At 35.1% G+C, this 20113-nt stretch overlaps 1 protein-coding gene across 9 annotated transcripts in view; it reads right to left on the reverse strand.

The window, feature by feature from the left end:
* The window catches only part of CCDC171 (coiled-coil domain containing 171), a 313930-nt gene that overhangs the window by 255399 nt on the left and 38418 nt on the right, over positions 1 to 20113 (reverse strand). For 8 of the 9 annotated variants that reach the window (XM_064290475.1, XM_064290472.1, XM_064290471.1 and 5 more), the window contains 3 exons: positions 18011 to 18201; positions 15341 to 15472; positions 5683 to 5829 (listed from right to left, as the gene is read on the reverse strand). In XM_064290475.1, coding sequence (XP_064146545.1) covers positions 5683 to 5829; positions 15341 to 15472; positions 18011 to 18166 — 435 coding nt within the window. In that variant the 5' untranslated portion in view covers positions 18167 to 18201. The remainder of the gene's footprint in view (positions 1 to 5682; positions 5830 to 15340; positions 15473 to 18010; positions 18202 to 20113) is intronic. The other variant, XM_064290473.1, reaches the window with a different exon arrangement.

Here is a 20113-nt window from a genome sequence, read left to right on the forward strand (position 1 = left end):
TTTCGATTAACAGCTGTAGCACTTGACCACTATGCCACCAGAGTTTCCACAGTACAGTACAGAAATTCCTACATTCAGCACATACTGAAATGACCATTGCCCTAGATAGGCCCCACTGCTAGTAAAAATTAAGAAAATAATAATAATAAATAAGCCTGCAGAATAACACTGCTGCCCTTAAAGAATAAAACCTGCTTTCTTAGTACCCAGCATGCTCCTTTTAGATTCTGTAAGTCCAAACAGGTCTGGTGAGCCACCATGTCCATGGCATTGAGGATAAAGCATTAGAATAAGTAAAAAGCTATAAACAGGCAGACAGAGAGAAGGAACCAGTCTATCAACGTTAAAATATTTTCAAGTTCCAAAAATCATATACGTAAGTTTCTCTATCAAAACAGCTGTCTTCTATTTTATTAAAATACTCAAGTGATTCCATGATAAAAGAACAATTAAATCCTTTCATTTCTCACGTAGAAGTTATATTATTTATCTGGTTTTCATTCTAAAAATCAAGAAGAGGTTCTGTTTTTTTCTGCCTAGACCAAAAACAAAGCAAAGGGGCTGAAATAATAAACCAGAGCTCACATCTTTATTTTCACACCTCCCTGTTTTGAATGAAATGTCCAGGAGAAAGCATAAACTTATAAGCTGTTTGTTATTACAAAAACAATCTGCAAGGACAGCAAGAAATCTTCAAATCTTAAAACAAACTCTTTTCAGGAGGGGGCCTTACTTACATAATTAAATTAAAGCCCTTCTAATTTTTTTTTTTTTTTTAATCCTCTAGCCTGGTGAATTAATTCTTATATCCAGCAGAGGGTGCTAAAGGAGCATCAACATGCCATTCAAAAATTCTTTTCCAATAATACTGCCTAGAGAGAGAACTAGTATGCTTATACATTGTATCACTGGCATTCAATCCTAATATGATCAACAAAACTAAGGCAGAAAGCAAAACAGAACTCAAGATTAAAATTACAAAATCCAACACAAGATCACATATACTCCGGATCAATTTCACTACCTACAGCTTTGTCTGTAATATAAGTATCGTGGTCTATTCTCTAACACTATAAACAATAGAGTTCTTTACAGAACAGAAGATAATCACATATTTTTTCATTTATTATCTGGCTGACATGTCCTTTCCTACTGCAATACACTGCCATGAGATTTTTATTTTAGTAAGTACTGTGTGTTAATCCCAACACTTTACTTTATGACCTAAATCTCACGAAATCACATTAAGCCCAATTAGATAATCTAACAGGAAAGTAATTTATCAATCTTTGAAGAAGGCAATCTAGAGAAGGATGCCTCCTATCTAATCCTTTGGCACAGGTTACTTTATCATAATGCTGGGCATGAGCTGCCGACTCCAACTCAGCAGCAGAACTAACCAAACATACCCAGACGTTCTCCACACATTTGCTCCTACAGCTTCCATGGGCCCATTCCAAAAGTTTCATAAAAGTTATGAAAACATATGGATACAATGAAATTGCTGGAAGGCTGTGCTTAAAAATGACACCTACAACATTCTCCCCTCTTTATATAGAATACATACAGCTTCAACTTTGAACAAGAAGGAATTAAGCAAGCAGAAAAACTTTGTTATATAAAATTTAGCCCACCTAAAGTAAAACCTGTTGCCATCGAGTCATTTCCGAGTCATAGTAACCCTACCCGCTGCCGTCGAGTTGATTCCAACTCATAGCAGCCCTACAGACCCTAATATAGACATCAAGAAAAACAGGGGAGGAAATATCACACAAGTACACATTATCTAGGTAAATATTTCTCAGTAGTGTGTTACGTAGCCCTGCTTCATAACAGTTACACAAAGTTCACTCCAGAATGTAAACATTCGTCAACAACTTGTGGAAATGGAAAGTGGTTGTTTATATGACTGTTTTCCCATATTCTTTCATCTGATAATTCCCATGAATAGACACTTCAACAAGTAACCAAATAACCAATATAGTAATAAACCGTCTTCAAAAACATGATTCTAAAGGAATAAATGATCTCAAAGGGAATGTTAAAACACCCAAGACTGATAAATTCTGTAATGATTCGTTTTAATGGTAAGCATATCTTATTTTGTTACATTTAAATGGCTGTAATTAATTTATTATATGTGTATTAGCAATTAACTATAATATTTATTCCTTATCTATTGGAAAAAAAAGAAGTTATAGTACTTTATGGCCTTGAATCTCTCAAGCATTTATTATTACAAAAAGATACTTCAAAGAGTCAAAGTCTCCAAGTATTTAAATATCAGAGGCACTATAACATCACACCACTTAACCAAAGACATATGTTGGAGGTAATAACTAAGAAGAATCTATGAATCCTTTTTACATTCTTGTTCTAATCAAAGAATTTGAAAATCAATAATATTTTTCAATTAGTCTGACCTAATATAGGGTCTATTTTTTTTAAAACATTTACATTGCTAAGTGTCATTTCTACGTAAGTGCACTTACATTACGGTCATTGGTGAAAAAAATCCTACAGTTCAATATAATATTATACAGTTTCCAAAGATTTCGCATATATTTTCTTATTCGGCTTTTACAACATGGTATGTTTTATAAAAGAGGCCTACGCAATACAGTACGTAATATTTTAAATCTAATTATCTTAACAAAGCATTCTTTTCAGAAGTTTTGTTTTCAGGTTGTTGGTTTTGTTTTGCTTTTAGTAGCTCTCTTACTTTCCAAATTCTAGTCAGAGTCAAAATCAACAGGGCTTTCTGACTGAAACATGGGAGTGTCCTATAAAAGTGAATAGCTGACCTCCTAGTCAGAGAAGTTCACTGAGTGCACTGAAATCTATTCTCAGGGTACATCGAACATGTCATATTTGTTTCCAATTTCATTAAGGTAATAATATTGTATAAAAGCACTTAAGAGATTCGTTAAAACAAATGAAAAGGTTTATACATTTTAAGATAATCTCACCAATGTTTATTTTACTATACATGGACCATTTACAAAACACTACGTGCCAGATACCCTGCTGGGTTCTATCCATTATACCCAAGCCCAAGGGAGTTCTGACACATCTATAAGCATTTCCATTGTAAGTAGCCAAGGAAAGAACTGTGTTATGGATGAAAAGTGATTTGCCTCTAACGGACCCTACCGACATTTCTCTACGGTGAATTACAACTTATTTGTAGCTTATTTTTAATGGTCAAATCATACTCGTCTTCAGAATCCTCTAGATTATCTTATACAAACAGGCCCACTTAATACAGTCTTACTCTAAAACTAAACCAGGAATAGCCAAACACATAAATCTTAAGAGCTCTGGGTGTAGTAATCTTGACTGTGGTTAACAAGGTTGATCGTGCAATTCTGAGGGTGGGAACCTTCATGTTAAAGTCACAGAGGATGCCAAGAATTAGACTCTTACCAGCTTCAGAACTGACATATGAACACAACAGGATAACTACAGGAATAGCTGGAGGGACACAGAATTATTTTTTTTATTCAGCAAGGAATGACTAATGAGGTATATCACGCAGATTGTAAATTAGGTTAATTTTTTTAAAAAGGTTTTATTACTTTCAGGTATAACAAAAGAAACCATAGATAATAAAAATTGGAAATTTCAAGAATAGAATTCATAGGCCACAAATCTGAAAAGCATGGTAATAAATTAATTTAGTTTCTTTAAAAATCATCTTTACTTTTTCTCATAACAAAACGTTATGTATTTAACAATTTTAAATGAATTCCAAATTTTAAAATGCATTATGAACATAAAAGTTTACATTTAAATATAAATTCTCCATAAAATATAAACCATGTGATTTTATCATTACCTGCTTTATAATTAGTAACCCATGCAAATGGGAATTTAAAAATGATTTCTACAAACACATTATAGCTAGAAAGGATTAATCATATGAGGTTGTCTTCACAAACAATTACAAAAGGTAAGAAACATTTTTCTTTTCTTTATTCACTTGAGCTAGCATACATTTAGACAAAAAAAATTACATTCTACTACCCTTTATATTACTATAACAAAGAATATGACTGACAGAAGCAATTCAGAATTTATTTGCAAAGGCTGTTCTCTCTCCACCATAATCTTCATGAGTTTCTTCAGTTCCCTCAGAATTAGGTTTGCATCTTCTCTTTTCTCTTTTCTTATTGAGTTAAGCTTATTTCCCATGATAATAAACTCCCCTAGTTGTAAAGAGGTTTATAATAGCCATGGATATTTCTTTTTCCAGTTCACTTTTCCCTTGGTTATGTGGTATCCAGCACCACATTTATAAAATTGGGTTGGGTAGTGTCGTCCTTTTTTTTTTTAATCTAAGAGACCATTGATTCGTGTTAAGATGGTTACGCTACACAATAGAGTACAGTATAGAGTTTATCACATAAAAATATATATATGTATATATACATTAACCCCTTTGGCTAGGTATGTAAAGAAATCACCTTTTCATGAAATACAACTGTTAAAAATCTTCACTAAAACTTAAAACATTTATAAGGCTAAACGGCTATTAGTTGTTTACTCTGGTGTTACTGATATAAAATAATATATGGTACTATTATAAAAATTCAGCAATTTTCCTCTTTATTATTATCCCATCTGAACTTAATCCTTTAAAAAAATACCAGTGACAATTACTCTTAAATACCTAGAATTACAGGTAGTTAATGGCTCCACAATGGAATGTAAAACTAACATAATATGCCCTATGGAGATTTAACTAATCATTCATTATGTCACCATCTGGTCAAATAGTCAATACAAAATATACTCATTTAAAAACAAAGTTTAAAGTTATCTAAATACGAAGACTCGTAGATTAGTCAGAGGATTATAGCTGTCTATAAAATTCTTAGAAATAGAACAAAAAGATATATTACTGAAGCTTTATAATACATATTGACTTCTGGGGGGATAAATTCTCCTCATTACTTTTCTTTAATAAAAATTCCCAGAACAACATTAAATGACAGCAGCGAGTTTAAAGAGTACCTCTAGCATTTTCTCATTAAATACTCTCTCTAAAAAAAAAAAAAAAAAAAAAATTTTATATAAATGTTTATTTACCTAATAACAATTATAAACTGTTTAAGATAGAAATCTGCTTGACCTGTTGAAATATTTCATTTTTCAGTAAAGCACAAGGAAGTTTTCAAAAGGAAAAAAATTAACTAAGAAATTAGATGGCTCTCAAGTGTAAGGTTACTATCAGTTTATCATTCACTCATAAAAATCATATTTTCATTTATAAACTAATGCTCTTTTCACATCTCAAGTCTTACCTAGAAAGTGTTCCACAAAACCAAAAGTAGGCATGAGTCAAATAACAAAATTAGAATTTAATATTATTTTTGTCACTTATGACCTATGTACACCAAATATTTTCCTGTGTTGCTTCCTCAACCTGAAAATGTAAACAACTAACCTCAATGTTCCCAAAAAGTCCATGAGAATTAACTGTTAAAAATGCATACTTTAAAAAATAAGGAAGTAAAACACAAAATAATTCCGAAGTTTTCAAAGAAGTCAAATGCTCAATATAAGTACATGCCCCCCAAAATTAGTTTTATATTTTTGCCTCAAAATGAAACTTTCCCTAATCTTAAATCACTGACCCGGTAACACATATATGCTATTAAAGGGATGGAGAAAACGCACCTCGAATTCTTTTCTAAGACGTTCTTCTCGCTGGGTACTAAATTCAAGTTCACTGGTTTGTCGCCGTAAAAGGTCAGAGCACTCCATGTGTTCTCCTTCTAATTTTTCTACTTTCTTGTGCATATTTTGTACAGCATTATCTTGCTCCTGGAAAATAATTTATTTTTGCATCAATAAAGTTTATATAAGGTGTAATGACTAAACATTATCCTACATAAGGCAGTGAGTAAATCTATGCTTTAATGGGTTAATTTAATAGGTTAATTTATATAAGCAAAATGTTTGCAAAGATATAAGCCAAAAAAATGCTCCAGCAATGCTTCAGAACAGATGTGTGTTAAAAAAGCACTACAGAGGTTTTATGAGTTAAAAAATCTGACTAATCCACATTACAACTGAAAAGATGTATAGCATACTATGACTATATGACTTCAACTGACCTCTGAGGACATTTACATCACGAGTCAGTACATAACACCTATAATGATTTCCCCTCTCATTAAAATTTTAAAGTATTTAGCAATCCAAATGTATGTTGCTACTTTGCGTGATGAGGGATGAGCAGCATGGCTGCCTAGTAATGGCCGTGAAGTGCTCATGGCTACAGTTCTTAAAATTGCATCCACTAGATGGCTGTGTTTCATTTCCTCTTCACTTTTCAAAATGTTTTCAAATCTTTGCTGAACTATTGGGGGAGAAAGAAAAACTTCAGGTATCTTCTACGTAGTTCTATCTCCTCCTTTCCCACCTAAACTCAGAAATCAGGGTTGGATTTTATGGAAAGTTCAAACATGAAGTTAACATATATATCACAGGTATTTTCCACAGAAACTAATCTAGATTCACCATTCACACTGGAAACCCTGAACAAAGTCCTCTTCTTCCCTCACCTGCAAAACCCTACTCACGGACATACACGCACATGGATTCATACATGCCTCCAAGTATCAGGAGCCACTCAAAAGTATCATCCGAATCGGGGTGAGTATGTTGCAACCACCAAATATAATTCTCTATGAAAGAGTTTAGTTTGGGAAGTACCCAGCACTACAGTCCACAGTTCAGGGATGAGGGACAAATTTTAATTCCTTCTCTCTATTACCACTTCATTCATAAGATTACTATTCTGTAGTTGACTACATGTAAACTCTTAAGAACTATTTTCTTCAGGTGGGAACTTCTTAATATACACAAGCTCACCTACTTGTACACAGTCAATCATTAAACTGTCATAGATAAGAACAAAGCTGGGCACCAGAGCAAAAGTATGTCAACTCTGCCCACAATCAGCAGATAGCAGTCAGAAGATTTTATTAGATGTTCTGGGTTAAGGAACAAATAGTATTGTGAAAAGCCTTATGTAACCTAACCTCACGTAAGAGTTGCTGCATATATGAAAGCACTTTTAAGACCATCAAGCTCTATACAAGTTATTCGCCTACGTGACAGGACCCCTCCTGTAGGCGCTCAATAGTACCAGTATTTATCCAAGTTCGCTGTTAAGTCATATGCTCTCTCAACTTACAACACATAGTCTCCAACTTTCAATCATCCACGTAGAGTACTTTGCATACTTTAAAATGAATAAATAACAATTTGCAAGGTTAAACACAAAATAAACCCAATACTTTGGGGAAATAAAAACAAAAACAGAGCCTATAACCAAAAGTTCCTTATATCCTACTTGATGGCAATTATTTCAAACAATGTTTATTAAATAAAGTAAAAGAAATTATTCAGGAAGTCTCATGAGATTTATTTAGAACAAAATGAGTCTTGTAGTTTCCATTCTACTCATAAATGGTACAGAAAGACAACATATAATCATTCCAAATTCCATTACACTAAATAACAAGCATGTCCCTAATTCCATGCAAGTTTGAACTTAATCTTTTTTTTTTTTAACCGGAAAATCATCGGCCCAGGAGTTAGGGCTTATTATGTTTATTTTAGTAAGACTTTAACTTTATAATACTTGATCTATATTAAATATTACTTACCAAGAGTGTAGATGAAAATCTGACCTAAAACCACAATTTTAATGCAGAGATCTAACGGCTACTTGACATTATGTGATAATGTCTATATGTTCATCGATGGAATATACACACACATTTCTACATAAAAAGCACATTCTCCCCTTAAATAGTAGTGATTTTTAGGAATTCTATTCACATATCTAAGAAAACATATATTAATTAATTAAAATTAACTGATTACATTAAGTAATCAATCATATTGATTTTCAAATGTGAAACATACCTTGAATCTACTGTATAAAACCTATCTATATTTTGTCTTCTTATATTTTACAGCATTTGGTTGGCTAACATTTTGTATAGTATTTTTGCATCTATACTTATGAGTGAGATTGGTTTATAACTATCCTTTTTTATATTCTTGTCCATTAGGTGTCAAAATGATGCTATCAAGATTTTTCCATTCTCTAGAGGAGTTTCTGTGAAGACCTGGTGGCATAATGGTTAAGCGCTGGGCTTCTAACCACCCAGTGGTTCTATGGGAGAAAGACCTGGCAATCTGCTTTAGTAGATATTATAGCCTAGAAAATCCTATGGGTCAGTTCTACTTTGTTGAATGGGGTTGCTATGAGTCAAAATTGACTCAACAGCATACAACAGAGGAATTTATATATTATTGGAATGATTTCCTCCATGAATGAATCTTATTAGTCAAGTGAAATAATATGGGACATGAATTTTAACATTGATTCAATTTATTCAATGGTTATAAAACTATTCAGGCATTTTCTACCTCTTAAGTTAGTTTGAGACAAAAGCATATGTGCATGTGTGTGTGTGTGCGCACGCACATGTTTCTGTTTGAAATATTCAGCCAGATCATCCTATAGTAAAGACTATGGCTGAAAACCTCCCAATCACAGCATCGATAACCTCAAAGAAGAATTTCAAATCAAATGGAGAGAAAAAGCAACCCTAGAGAAACGGAAATGTAAGGAGAAGAAAACTACAAAATATCCTCAGACAACCTAAGCACTTCTCGAACAACAGAGAGAGGAGCACCAAAAATCTACTCCTCGATAAAAGCAACGAGAACACTGGCAAAAACTGTCAAAATCAAATTTTTCATAACTCCAGAAATTAACCAAGGACTTGGAGTTGCAACAATACAAGAGGCACTTACTCAAGAAGAACAGCTGAATCTCAAGAATAAGAGCAAGTTTTGTCGGTGTTTTAACTTGTTCTATTCCCATCCCCCCCCCCCCCCCAGCACCCAGGCGACCTTGAAAATCAACAGCTTCAGGACTACTGTAGCTAGGAAAACCAACAGCAGCCTGATGCCACTGAAGGAGGTACAAAGGGTTTAAAACCCACTTTTGTTGAGCGGATTCCAATTCACAGCGACCCTATAGCACTACGTAGAACTGCCCCATAGGGTTTCCAAGGCTGTAATCTTTACAGAAGCAGGCTGCCTCATCTTTCTCCCAAGGAGTGGCTAGTAAGTTCAAACCATCGACCTTCCAGTTAGCAGCTGAGCGCTTAACCACTGTGCCACCAGAGCTCCTAGAACAAATTTAGAGCTCTCCAAAAGCCCCATCCACAGAGAACTGTCACTATTTCACCCATCTGGCAGCGCCCTGACAAGCTCCATCCTCAGGATTTGTCTTTATTTGACCTGACTCAGACATAGCTCTGTGTGAATAATGTCAACTGTTTAAGATCACAGGTGTCTGAGACAGAGATACCAACTGGGGCTAACAAGAAGCTGATCAATAAAAGTATGACGAAAAATTAAGGAAGTAAGACGTCCATAGAAGCTTTGAAAAGAAACTCTGGTGGCGTAGTGGTTAAGAGCTACGGCTACTAACCAAAAGGTCTGCGATTCAAATCCACCAGGAACTCTTTGGAAACCCTGTGGGGCAGTTCTACCCTGTCCTATAGGGTCGCTATGAGTCAGAATCAACTCGAGGGCAACGGGTTTGGTTTTTTTTTAGGAGCTTTGAAAAGCTCTGGCATACTCCCGGGAAGCTAGAAGGCCATGTAAGTTGCCGTGCGTGCCCACAGTGAAGGCTAAAGCAGAGTGTTAATCCGCTTGCAAGAGCCCTGAACACACGTCCCAACACACAGAGACAACCGCAACAGAGGCTAGGAGGCTCGCCCGTCTGAAGCATTTAAGGGAATCGCTGGCCGGTTATGAGCAGACCACTTGCAAATTTAGCAAAGATTTTAGGCGTCATACATAAGAAAGAAAGAATGCAGATTTTATATAATTAATGAACAATGTTGCCATCAGCAACGTAAAAAGCACATGTGAAGATACTCAACATCATGTAGTTTATGTCAAGATTAATTTGCCTTCCTCCAATAAATTGTACTTTAAAATTTTTGTCACAGAGTTTATTTTCTAATCAAAGCAAAAGCTGTCTGAATCCGTGCAATAAAAAGTATGTGTGAGAGAGAAAGACATTATGTTTGTGTATGGTTTTTTTTATAATAAATAAAACCATATTTCAGACATTGGAAATCAGAGTTTCTTCCTTTTCTCCACCAGAGGGAGATATTGAGCTTAAAAATATTTTTAAATAAGGCTTGTTTCTGAGCTGACATTTAACATCACAGGAAACCACATTGTGCTGTTATAAAATAAGCTTGCTTGCTTTCTACATATTCCAGAAACAGCCCAAAAAGTACGATTCTTTATATGTACACATGTAAACAACATTTCTCAGAATCCAAAATACGGCTCTAATTCTAAAGAATTATACATGTACAGCTAGAAAAGTTATCAGGGCTAAAATACTCATCTTTTCTATCTTATGAAATACATCAATACAGCTACAACGAGACCTTAATCTTTTACACGGCTAACTCCTGAAACCAGAAGAAGCTCCCCTTCTCAATCTCCAAAGCACAATTCTCCAATTAAAAACAGTATTTGTTGTTGAAGAGTATAAACTGATACTTTTTGTAATACCTACCATAACTGTAAATCGATAAGCTTTCAGACCCATCAGTTACAGTTCTAGGTATCTACACAGCAAAATCACTTGTGTAAGTGCTCAAAAATAGGGATAGGAGTGTTAAGTAGAGCAAAAAATTTGAAATAATAAAATGTTCATCAATAAAGGATTGCTTAAATATATTTAGAACATCCATATTACAGAATACCCCACAAACGCTGAAAGAATAATGTACTGACATCGAAAGATGAACATAAAATATTACTGAGATATATAAATTTCATTTATTTGAATATATTAATACAGGTTTATGTATCTATCAACAACCTGAGATACGCAGATGACACAGCCTTGCTTGCTGAAAGTGAAGAAAACTTGAAGCACTTACTGATGAAAATCAAAGACCATAGCCTTCAGTATGGATTACACCTCAATATAAAGAAAACAGAAATCCTCACAACTGGGCCAATGAGTAACATCATGATAAACGGAGAAAAGACTGAAGTTGTCAAAGAGTTCATTTTACTTGGATCCACAATCAACACCCATGGAATCAACAGTCAAAATATCAAAAGATGCATTACATTGGGCAAATCTGCTGCAAAAGACCTCTTTAAGGTATTGAAAAGCAAAGATGTCACTTTGAGGACTAAGGTCCGCTTGACCCAAGCCACGGTGTTTTTAATTGCCTTTTTTTTTTACAAACCCGGACAATGAATAAGGAAGGACGCAGGAGAATTGGTGCCTTTGAACTGTGGTGGTGGTCAAGAACACTGAATGTACCATGGACTGAGAGAAGAACAAACAAATCTGTCTTGGAAGAAGTGTTGCCAGAATGCTCATTAGAAGTAAGGATGGTAAGACTTTGTCTCACATACTTAGGACATGTTATCAAGAGGGATCCGTCCCTGGAGAAAGACATCATGCTTGGTAAAACAGGGGGTCAGCAAAAAAGAGGAAGACTCTCAATGAGATGGATTGACACAGTGGCTGCAACAGTGGACTCGAGCATAACAAGGATCATGAGGATGGCGTAGAACTACCAAGTAGTGTTTGGTTCTGTTGTACATGGGGTCATTATGATCGGAACCGACTCGATGGTACCTACAATAACATATATCCATAGGTAAGGAGTGGGATTGCAAGTGAAGAAAGATCTGCTTTAAATTTGCCTAAATTATGGACATTTCTGCAATTTAATTTATAAATTAAGTACTAAAATATTTACTGATTGGAAAAATCAGGCAATACCAGCATCAGAGTCACTTTCTATGCCATTTGTTTATACAGAGAATCAACAGACAGTTTCCCTGGAAACTACAAAGAAATGCTCCTTGCAGCCTGAGATCATTTGAGGCAAACTTCTTAAACGCTTCCTTTTCCTGTAACTTTCTCCAAGTTGTTCCTAGATCACAATTGTGTTTACAGCGTCAGTCTTTTACAAGTCCCACGCCAAGTCCTAATCGCTGTCTTCTCACACAGCCGACGGATGCTAAGCTTCATCTGATGCCTTTCTTCACTGCCTCTCCTGCTTCCCCCTCTTCTTTTAGCTCATGGTATTATATTCATTCCACATTTCCCATGCTCTTTACCATCATAAATTCCCTCACTCCTTGTCACTAGATATATACACCAAATTTAGCCAATTAGTGAAGAGATCATTTTAGTGCGTAGTTGAGCTGTAGTATTTTGGAAATGAGAAAAACATAAATATTTGTCTTCTAAATGTTTTCAATTCTACTTTATAATGATAAATTCTGTATTTCAATGAAATGAGAAAATGACAAAGGGGGAACATGGTGGTTTAAAAACAAAGTTTAACCACTGTCTGCCCCACACTGCACACAATAGAAAAGCTTATGACAAGTAAGCATCCACAAAGCTCACAGTGCTACTGCAAGAATAAAAAAATAGATAAACATTAATTGTTTGAAATAAAAAATTAAAATTTTAAAATAAATAAAAATCAAAAATAAAATAATATATATTTTTTGAGATCCACAGAAAATACTTTCTTCCAAAATTACCATGGCTTTGATTTGTTTTGAAATTTCAAAGACCATTAAAGAAAAACTTCTACATTTTACATTTATCAAAAGAGGGCATGGCTTTAAAAAAAAAAAAAAAAAAGAAAAAGAAATACTATCTTAAACTGAAGAAATATTTGAACTCCAGTAAAACTTTGCAGAGAAGTATACCTCTATTTAATTCTTTCCTCCGGGAAAGAAAAGGAACATGGCATAAAATTAAGATTTTCTGTTTGGGTTCGAATTCAAAAGCCTAAATGAGAGAAACATTACACCGGCTTTGTTAAAGATGGAGTTTCACTAAGCAGTTAAAAAAAAAAAAAAAAAACTTATTTATAAAATTGAATTCCCTTAGAGGGTTACACAAAGAGAAAACTACACACTAAGACCTAATTATAGGATGGAAACCTAACCCATCAACAGCCAGTAGAGAGAAGGCAGAATTTTCCTCTATCCCTCTAGTTGTTTAAAAAAAAGACTTACAGAAAGTCAGGTAATCATTTCTTATGCTTGCTTTATTAGAGGAAAAGCAGTTTTCTTTTGTTAATATTAAATGGACAAGAAATTGAGAGAGCTCTGTCAGTTACAAAACATAATAAAATTTACCTTACAAAACAGCAAAGCAAGAGATCTAGTAACTAGGGAGTATATTCCCCAATTCTTCTTCACACAAAATAAAGACTGGCACAGAATTTTTAATTATTTTAATACCGTATAATACAAAGTCTGGCATAAGCACATATACTTTACCTGGGGTTTCTAAGATTGATCAGGAGCCTGATTCAAGTCACATCACTCACACATTTAAATACACGTCTCCGAACTGTATGCTACAAGTTTCAGGCACCTACCTAGGGGTTCTACAGATTTCTGAGTGTTTAGGAATGAAGGGGTTATTTTTATTTATTTATGTTCGTTTGTTTATTGCAGGTAGCCTTTAAGAAAATTACCAACAATAGCTCAAATGTCATCTGCCCTACGAAGGTTTTCCCAAGTCTCCCAGGCAGCAGTTAATCAATTTCTTTTATGGTCCCTTAACATTTTGTTCATTATTTTATTGTATTACAATATACTTTCTCTCTTTACACATTGGCTTCCCCACTATGAAAGATCTTCCTGAAAGATCTTCCAGGGCAGGAACCATATCCTGACCTGTTTTACGTCATCAGTGCCTCTCATACTTCCTGACACACAGCAGGGACTCAATAAGTACTTGGGGAATGAATGAATAAATGAATGAATGAACTAATGAACTACACAAATTACAAGCAGATGCTTAGAATATCATGAAGTCTAAAGAGATAAAGAGAGGTCAAGGAGCCACAGGGATGCAATGGTTAAATGCTAACCGAAAGATCAGCAGTTAGAACTCACCCAGCAGCTCCTCTGTGTAGAAAAGACCTGGCAATCCGCTTCCATAAAGATTACAGCCAAGAAAACCCTATGGGGCAGCTCTATTCTATCACATGGGGATGCTATGAGTTGAAATCGACTCCATGGCACCTAACAACTGTCTTTCCCAGATTTTATGGGGTAGGAAGCTGAGCACTGCAACCAAAAGGTTTGGGAAAAGCTGTGATTTTCTTGGTATTCTGAATATGTACATATACAACAAATTCAGCATTTCTACCAACCACTGCCAGCTTTCACTCTTAAAGAAATAAGGTGCTCCCTTAAAAAAAAAAATTTTTTTTTTTTTATTCTTATGCCTTCTTTTATTTTATGCCTCATTATTATGCCTCTACATTTTTGGTCAGCTTCTGTCTTGCAAAGTTGAGTTTCTAACACAAAGTTATTACAAAAATTTATTTTAGATTTTTTTTTTTTTTCATTTTTGTGATAATACATGTCTTTCTTTGACATCTATAAGAGACTTTCAATTTGTCATTTGGGTTAAAAAAAAAGTCCTATATAAGACATATTGTTTGACTTATCGCAAAATAACAGAAGAAGAGACAGAAACTTATATAAAATGTTAAGTTAGTTTTTTTTTTTTCTTAAAGGGGGTTAACTGCAAATTTCCTTTAAAATATACAGTAACATAATTAGCAATTTGAATTTCTCCTATGTCTCTTTCAAAATAACTTATATATAATCAAAGTACACTGGAGTGAGAATCTGGGGACTCGTAGTCTTTTTCTACATTCGTCACTCAACAGTCTATAATCTGAATACATCAGTAACTTCTAAGCGATCAGTGATTTTCAAACTAGACTCTTTGAAGTCTTGGGAGTTCCACAAGCATGTCTGAGAAAGGGGGGATGAAGGATGAGTAAGAATTTGCACCTCCCCTCAAAAGAGTTCAAAAACCACTATACTACATGATTTATAAGAATCCTTTAATATCTCAAATCCTATTTTTCCATCTCTTTGCCCTATTAAAGGCTGTTATTAGTTTCACATTTTCACATCTTAAATTGGAAAAATAAAATACCAAATGTATACATGGCCTCCTCAAAATCACATAATGTATGCAACGGAAGTCACCCAACTGTAACACAAATGGTATCTGTTGGTAACAGTTGCCCCGCTTGTCAAGTAACTACAGATGAAACATGGCTTTCCTGACATCAAAGACCAGGAATTATTTTCCCCTTGAGCGAGCTAGGCAATAAGTCCATTAATGTAATTTTTAACATCATAAGCACTAAAAGGACATATTTAAGAAACTGAATCATTATTTTTAAGATACCTGTACTATAAACTGTAACTCTCTTCTTTCTGCTTCCCATTGTTCTGCTTGTAATCTAAACTCCTCCAGTGCTGTCTCCCTGATACGAGACTCCATCTCATTCTTCTCCTGCTGATGTTTTTCCGATGCTTCCTTTGTATGAATAAAATCTTGCTTTACTATTAGATCAATAAAAGTTACCATTCTTCCTTCATCCCCAGTTTAAATACATAAAGAGGCTTTCCTTACCTACCGAATGTTAAAACTCATTATAATTCATGTTAAAATAACTAATAAAACTACCATATTTTGATTATCGGGATACAGATATGAATAAGAAGCTATGGTTACCCATTTAATTTAAGCAACATAACCCTGGTGGCGTAGTGGTTAAGCGCTACGGCTGCTAACCAAAGGGTCGGCAGTCCGAATCCACCAGGTGCTCCTTGGAAACTCTATGGGGCAGTTCTACTCTGTCCTACAGGGTCACTATGAGTCGGAATTGACTCGACGGCACTGGGTTTGGTTTGTTTTTTTTTTTGGTTTAATATATATAGGCATATATTTTGACCCAGTTCTGAAAAATCTGTTTAACATCAGAGGATTGAACAAAAAGCACTGTGTGATAAAGAGACAAAAACAAAGCAGATTCCAGGTAATATGGCAATCTTTAACCATGAACAAGCGGTTTGGATTATCCCTTTAGTTTATATATAAATGTGACAGAGAACAATGTATTTCCAAAAAGAGAAAAAGAAGGACTTGCATGCAACAAATCAGGATAAGGAAACTCTAGAGTGTTAAAAATTTGGGAAAAAAATTATTTTTAAGTTCGGAACATAACTATTTTTTAGTTCTACAGATAAACAATATTTGCAAAAGGCTTTTTTCCTTTCAGGTTTTCTTAGTCATGCTGTATTTATAAGATCTAATTTGGTTCAAAATCTTTAAAATGTAAAAGGCAGGTTTCCTGAGAAGCCCAATTTTCTAACCTATATGGTTTAAAACTAAGTCCCTGATAACACCAGGAGAAAAATTCTGCGGTTTATATGAAAGAGAAAGCCTTCCATGTCCATATAACAGCAGAAAGGAACTTCGCAGTAAAGACTGCTTTCATAACTCATTAATGGAAAGTCATCTCAAATAGCCTTGAGTTTTTTTTCTCCCAAAGGCTACAAATCCATTGTCATCCAGTCGATTCCAACTCGTAGTGACCCCAAAAAAGAAAGAGGAGAACTGCCCCACAGGGCTTCTCAGGAGCAGCTGGTGGATTCAAACTGCAGACCTTTTGGTTAGCTGCTGTAGCTTTTAACCACTGTGCCACCAGGGCTCCTATTCAACCACGAGAGTCCCTGGGTAGCGCAAACAGTTAAGCGTATGACTACTAGCTGAATGACTGGCAATTCAAACCCACCTGAGACACCTCAGAAGACAGGCCTGGTAATCTGCTTCTAAAAGGTCACAGCCTTGAAAACCCTATGGAGCAGTTCTACTCTGCACACGTGGGGTTGCCATGGGTAGGAATCAACTTGATGGCAACTAACAACAACAATTCAACCCCAAGTTCCCCAAAGGTCTCTGTGCAGATCAGAGTAAAAACCCATAGCCTAATATCAAAGCTGAGCTCTCCTAAGTAGCTGATCAAGATCATATCAAGATCTTTCTATCCTGAGTGAAGACTAACTCATTGTAAGGAATACTGTTATCGTCATGCTCCTTCCCCCACAGTGCGAAGTCCTTCTATATGGGGAAGGTTATACAGGGCCCCCAGAACCAGAGATCTGTAATACCAGCCTCCACCTAAACTTCACCCATTCAAATATATATGCCAGGCACTATTTTAGGGCCTGGGAATACATCAGTAAACAAAAGAGACCAACTAGTGACCCAGGGAAAATGAAAAGTAGATATGCTGAGAATGTCTGGGAGCCCTTCTGCCAAAGCTTTTACAGTTATTTTTTTAGTGAAGATATATTTCCAGAATTCTGAAAAGCTATTTACACAAGCAGTAAATGGATAGCATTATTATCAGGGTTTTTTTTTTTTTTTTTAATTTAAACTGGTACTTCAAAAAAAACAGCAAACATACAGAATTCAAAATCTTTCTTCTACTTTAGGGAGTAAAAAGGAAAAAAAATGGAATAAATAACTCAAAATAATTTTAGTAAACATTCATTAAATATTTTACACATCATATATCTATATAGAATGTGCTCTTCAGAGATAATGGGTTTACATCAGATATAAAAGTATTTTTCTATATTTATTTTATATTCAGACCAAAACCTATGACCCATACATATAAAATTCTAATTTCCATATTGCTGGACCAAAAGGACTATATATAGGTTTTTATCTTCTTACAATATGCTCATATAAGTTTTTTTTTCCTTTTTTATCTCAAACTGTTTTCATGAAAGAACTATGCACATTAGCATATTGCTAAAGCATATTACAAAAGAGATGGGCAAGAACACCCTTAAGAAGGAGAGAGGGAGGGAAGGAGGAGAAAGGAAAGAAGGAAGGAAGGAGAAAAAGAGAGGGGATAAAAAGAAAAAGAGAGAAAGAACAAAATCAGATTTTATTCCTCTCTGGTAGTTATCTTCCTTTCCAGGGATAACTTTAAGTAATTGCTAACCCATCTCAAAGAATATTATACATAGTAAAGTTCCTTCATAAAGACTACTTTACCTGTAGAGTTTTCTCTAGTCTGCTTTTTTCTTTCATAAGTAAATCATATTCTCTATTGCAGTTTTGAATTATATTGTCTCTTTCCTCCAAATCACGTTCAAATCTTCTACATTCTTCTTTCCATTTCTGCTGGGAAGTCTGAAATGCTTTCTCCATCTCATTTGCCTTTCCTTGAAGTTCTGAATTCTGAGCTATTAAAAATACAAAAGAATAATGGTATATTTACAGCCATGAGTTAAATCACTAGGAGTCCAAAAACTTAGGCATTGGAGCTGATTTCACCATTTACAGTGTGATTTTAGGACAAAAATTTAACCTCATCATATCAGTAAACTTTTGAAAAGCTCAGTATCACTGAACCAATGTATTCTAGTAATTTCTCAATCAATTCTTCCACTTCATACAAAGATAAGTTTGCAGTTCAATGGTGTGACATATTCCTGAACCGTCTTCCAAGTTCCCACATGGAATGTAAGAATTTGGTGCTAGCTTTTGGGGAAGTTAGTAGATAAATCAAGCTGGCAGGAATGGTTCCCATATTTGGCATTTAGTATTTTTTTTTTTTTTTTATGCTACCTTCCTGTTTTGCCAGGATAGCAGTTTTTTGTTTTTTCTTTTTTTTGCCTGGTTGGGGATCCTCTATTTTATCATCTACAGAGATTAAGCCTCCTGACTACAACTAGGAGGTGGAAGCAGCCCCACAGCAGGGTGCTCTTGGGAAGGGAACCTATGGTACTCACTGCCTCTAAACAGCTTTCATCTAACCCTCCCTTATTTTACTCTTCCACTGCTACTTCCATGGTGGCATAGTGGTTAAGAGCTTGGCTGCTAACCAAAAGGTTGGCAGTTCAAATTCACTATGTGCTCCTTAGAAACCTTATGGGGCAGTTCTACCCTGTCCTATAGGGTCACTATGAGTCAGAATCAACTTGACAGCAATGGGTTTTGGGCTACTCCCACACCCAATTCCAAACTTATCTGATACTGTCAGTTCATGAGCCTTCTGACTAAGAAGTGTCTGCCAGTTCTCCTCACTCCTGGCTTAGGATTCTGATGTTTCAGGTCTGCTAAATGAGTTATCCCTCATCCATTTGCTTCCTAGCTTCCAAAATTTTCTCTCTTGTCACTTCTCCTATTCCTTCAATCAATGTGAAATTATCTTTGTTTAATACTCTGAAACTCTGTTAGTTTGTTTTTAACTCCATCTTCTAATTTTTATTATACAAATGTTTGAAATTACAGAACATTGGAATTATTTTACAGTGAACACCCATATACCCACCACTTAGATTCTACAATTGTTAACACCGTGCTTTATCACACATCATCCAACTATTCGTGCATCAATTCATCTATCCATCTATCATTCCATCACACTTTTTGATGCATTTCAAAGCAAGCTACTAACATCAGTATACTTCACTCCTAAATAATTCAGCATGCACAGCATTAAACAGAGTTTTTAATTCTTTTGCAGGTAAAATTTACATACAGTAAAATGCATACAAATATTAAGTCTACCATTCAGAGAGACTGACAGGGATCCAGAGACTTGCCAAGTACACACACTCCAATAACTCAACCAAAAACCAAACCCAGGGCTCTTTGGTCAATTCCTACTCATAGCAACTCTATAGGAGAGAGAGGAACTGTCCCACGGGGTTTCCAAGGAGCATCTGGTTGATTTGAACTGAAGACCTTTTGGTTAGCAGCCAGCTCTTACCCACTGTGTTACCAGGGCTCTCATGTAACTCGAGCCCCTATCAAAATACATTTCCATCAACCCAAAAAGAGGACTCATGACTTTTCCTGGTCAGTACCAACTGCCAACCCAGCCCAGACACAATCACTTTTGTGAATTTTTTTCATCAAAAATAAGTTTTTCCTACCAAAACTTCATATAAATGTAATTGTACAGGACATCCTCTTGTGTATAAAATTTCTTTAACTTTGTGTAATTTTTTCCCAATTCATCCAAGTTGTTACAAGCAACAGTGGTTGGTTCCTCTTTACTGCTTTTGAGTATTTCACTGTTTGAATATACCAAATTATTTCTAAATTCTCATATTAATGGACATCGGTTTTTTCCAATTTAGGACTATT

The sequence above is a fragment of the Loxodonta africana genome, chromosome 9 (assembly GCF_030014295.1).
Source record: "Loxodonta africana isolate mLoxAfr1 chromosome 9, mLoxAfr1.hap2, whole genome shotgun sequence".
Classification (NCBI taxonomy): domain Eukaryota; kingdom Metazoa; phylum Chordata; class Mammalia; order Proboscidea; family Elephantidae; genus Loxodonta; species Loxodonta africana.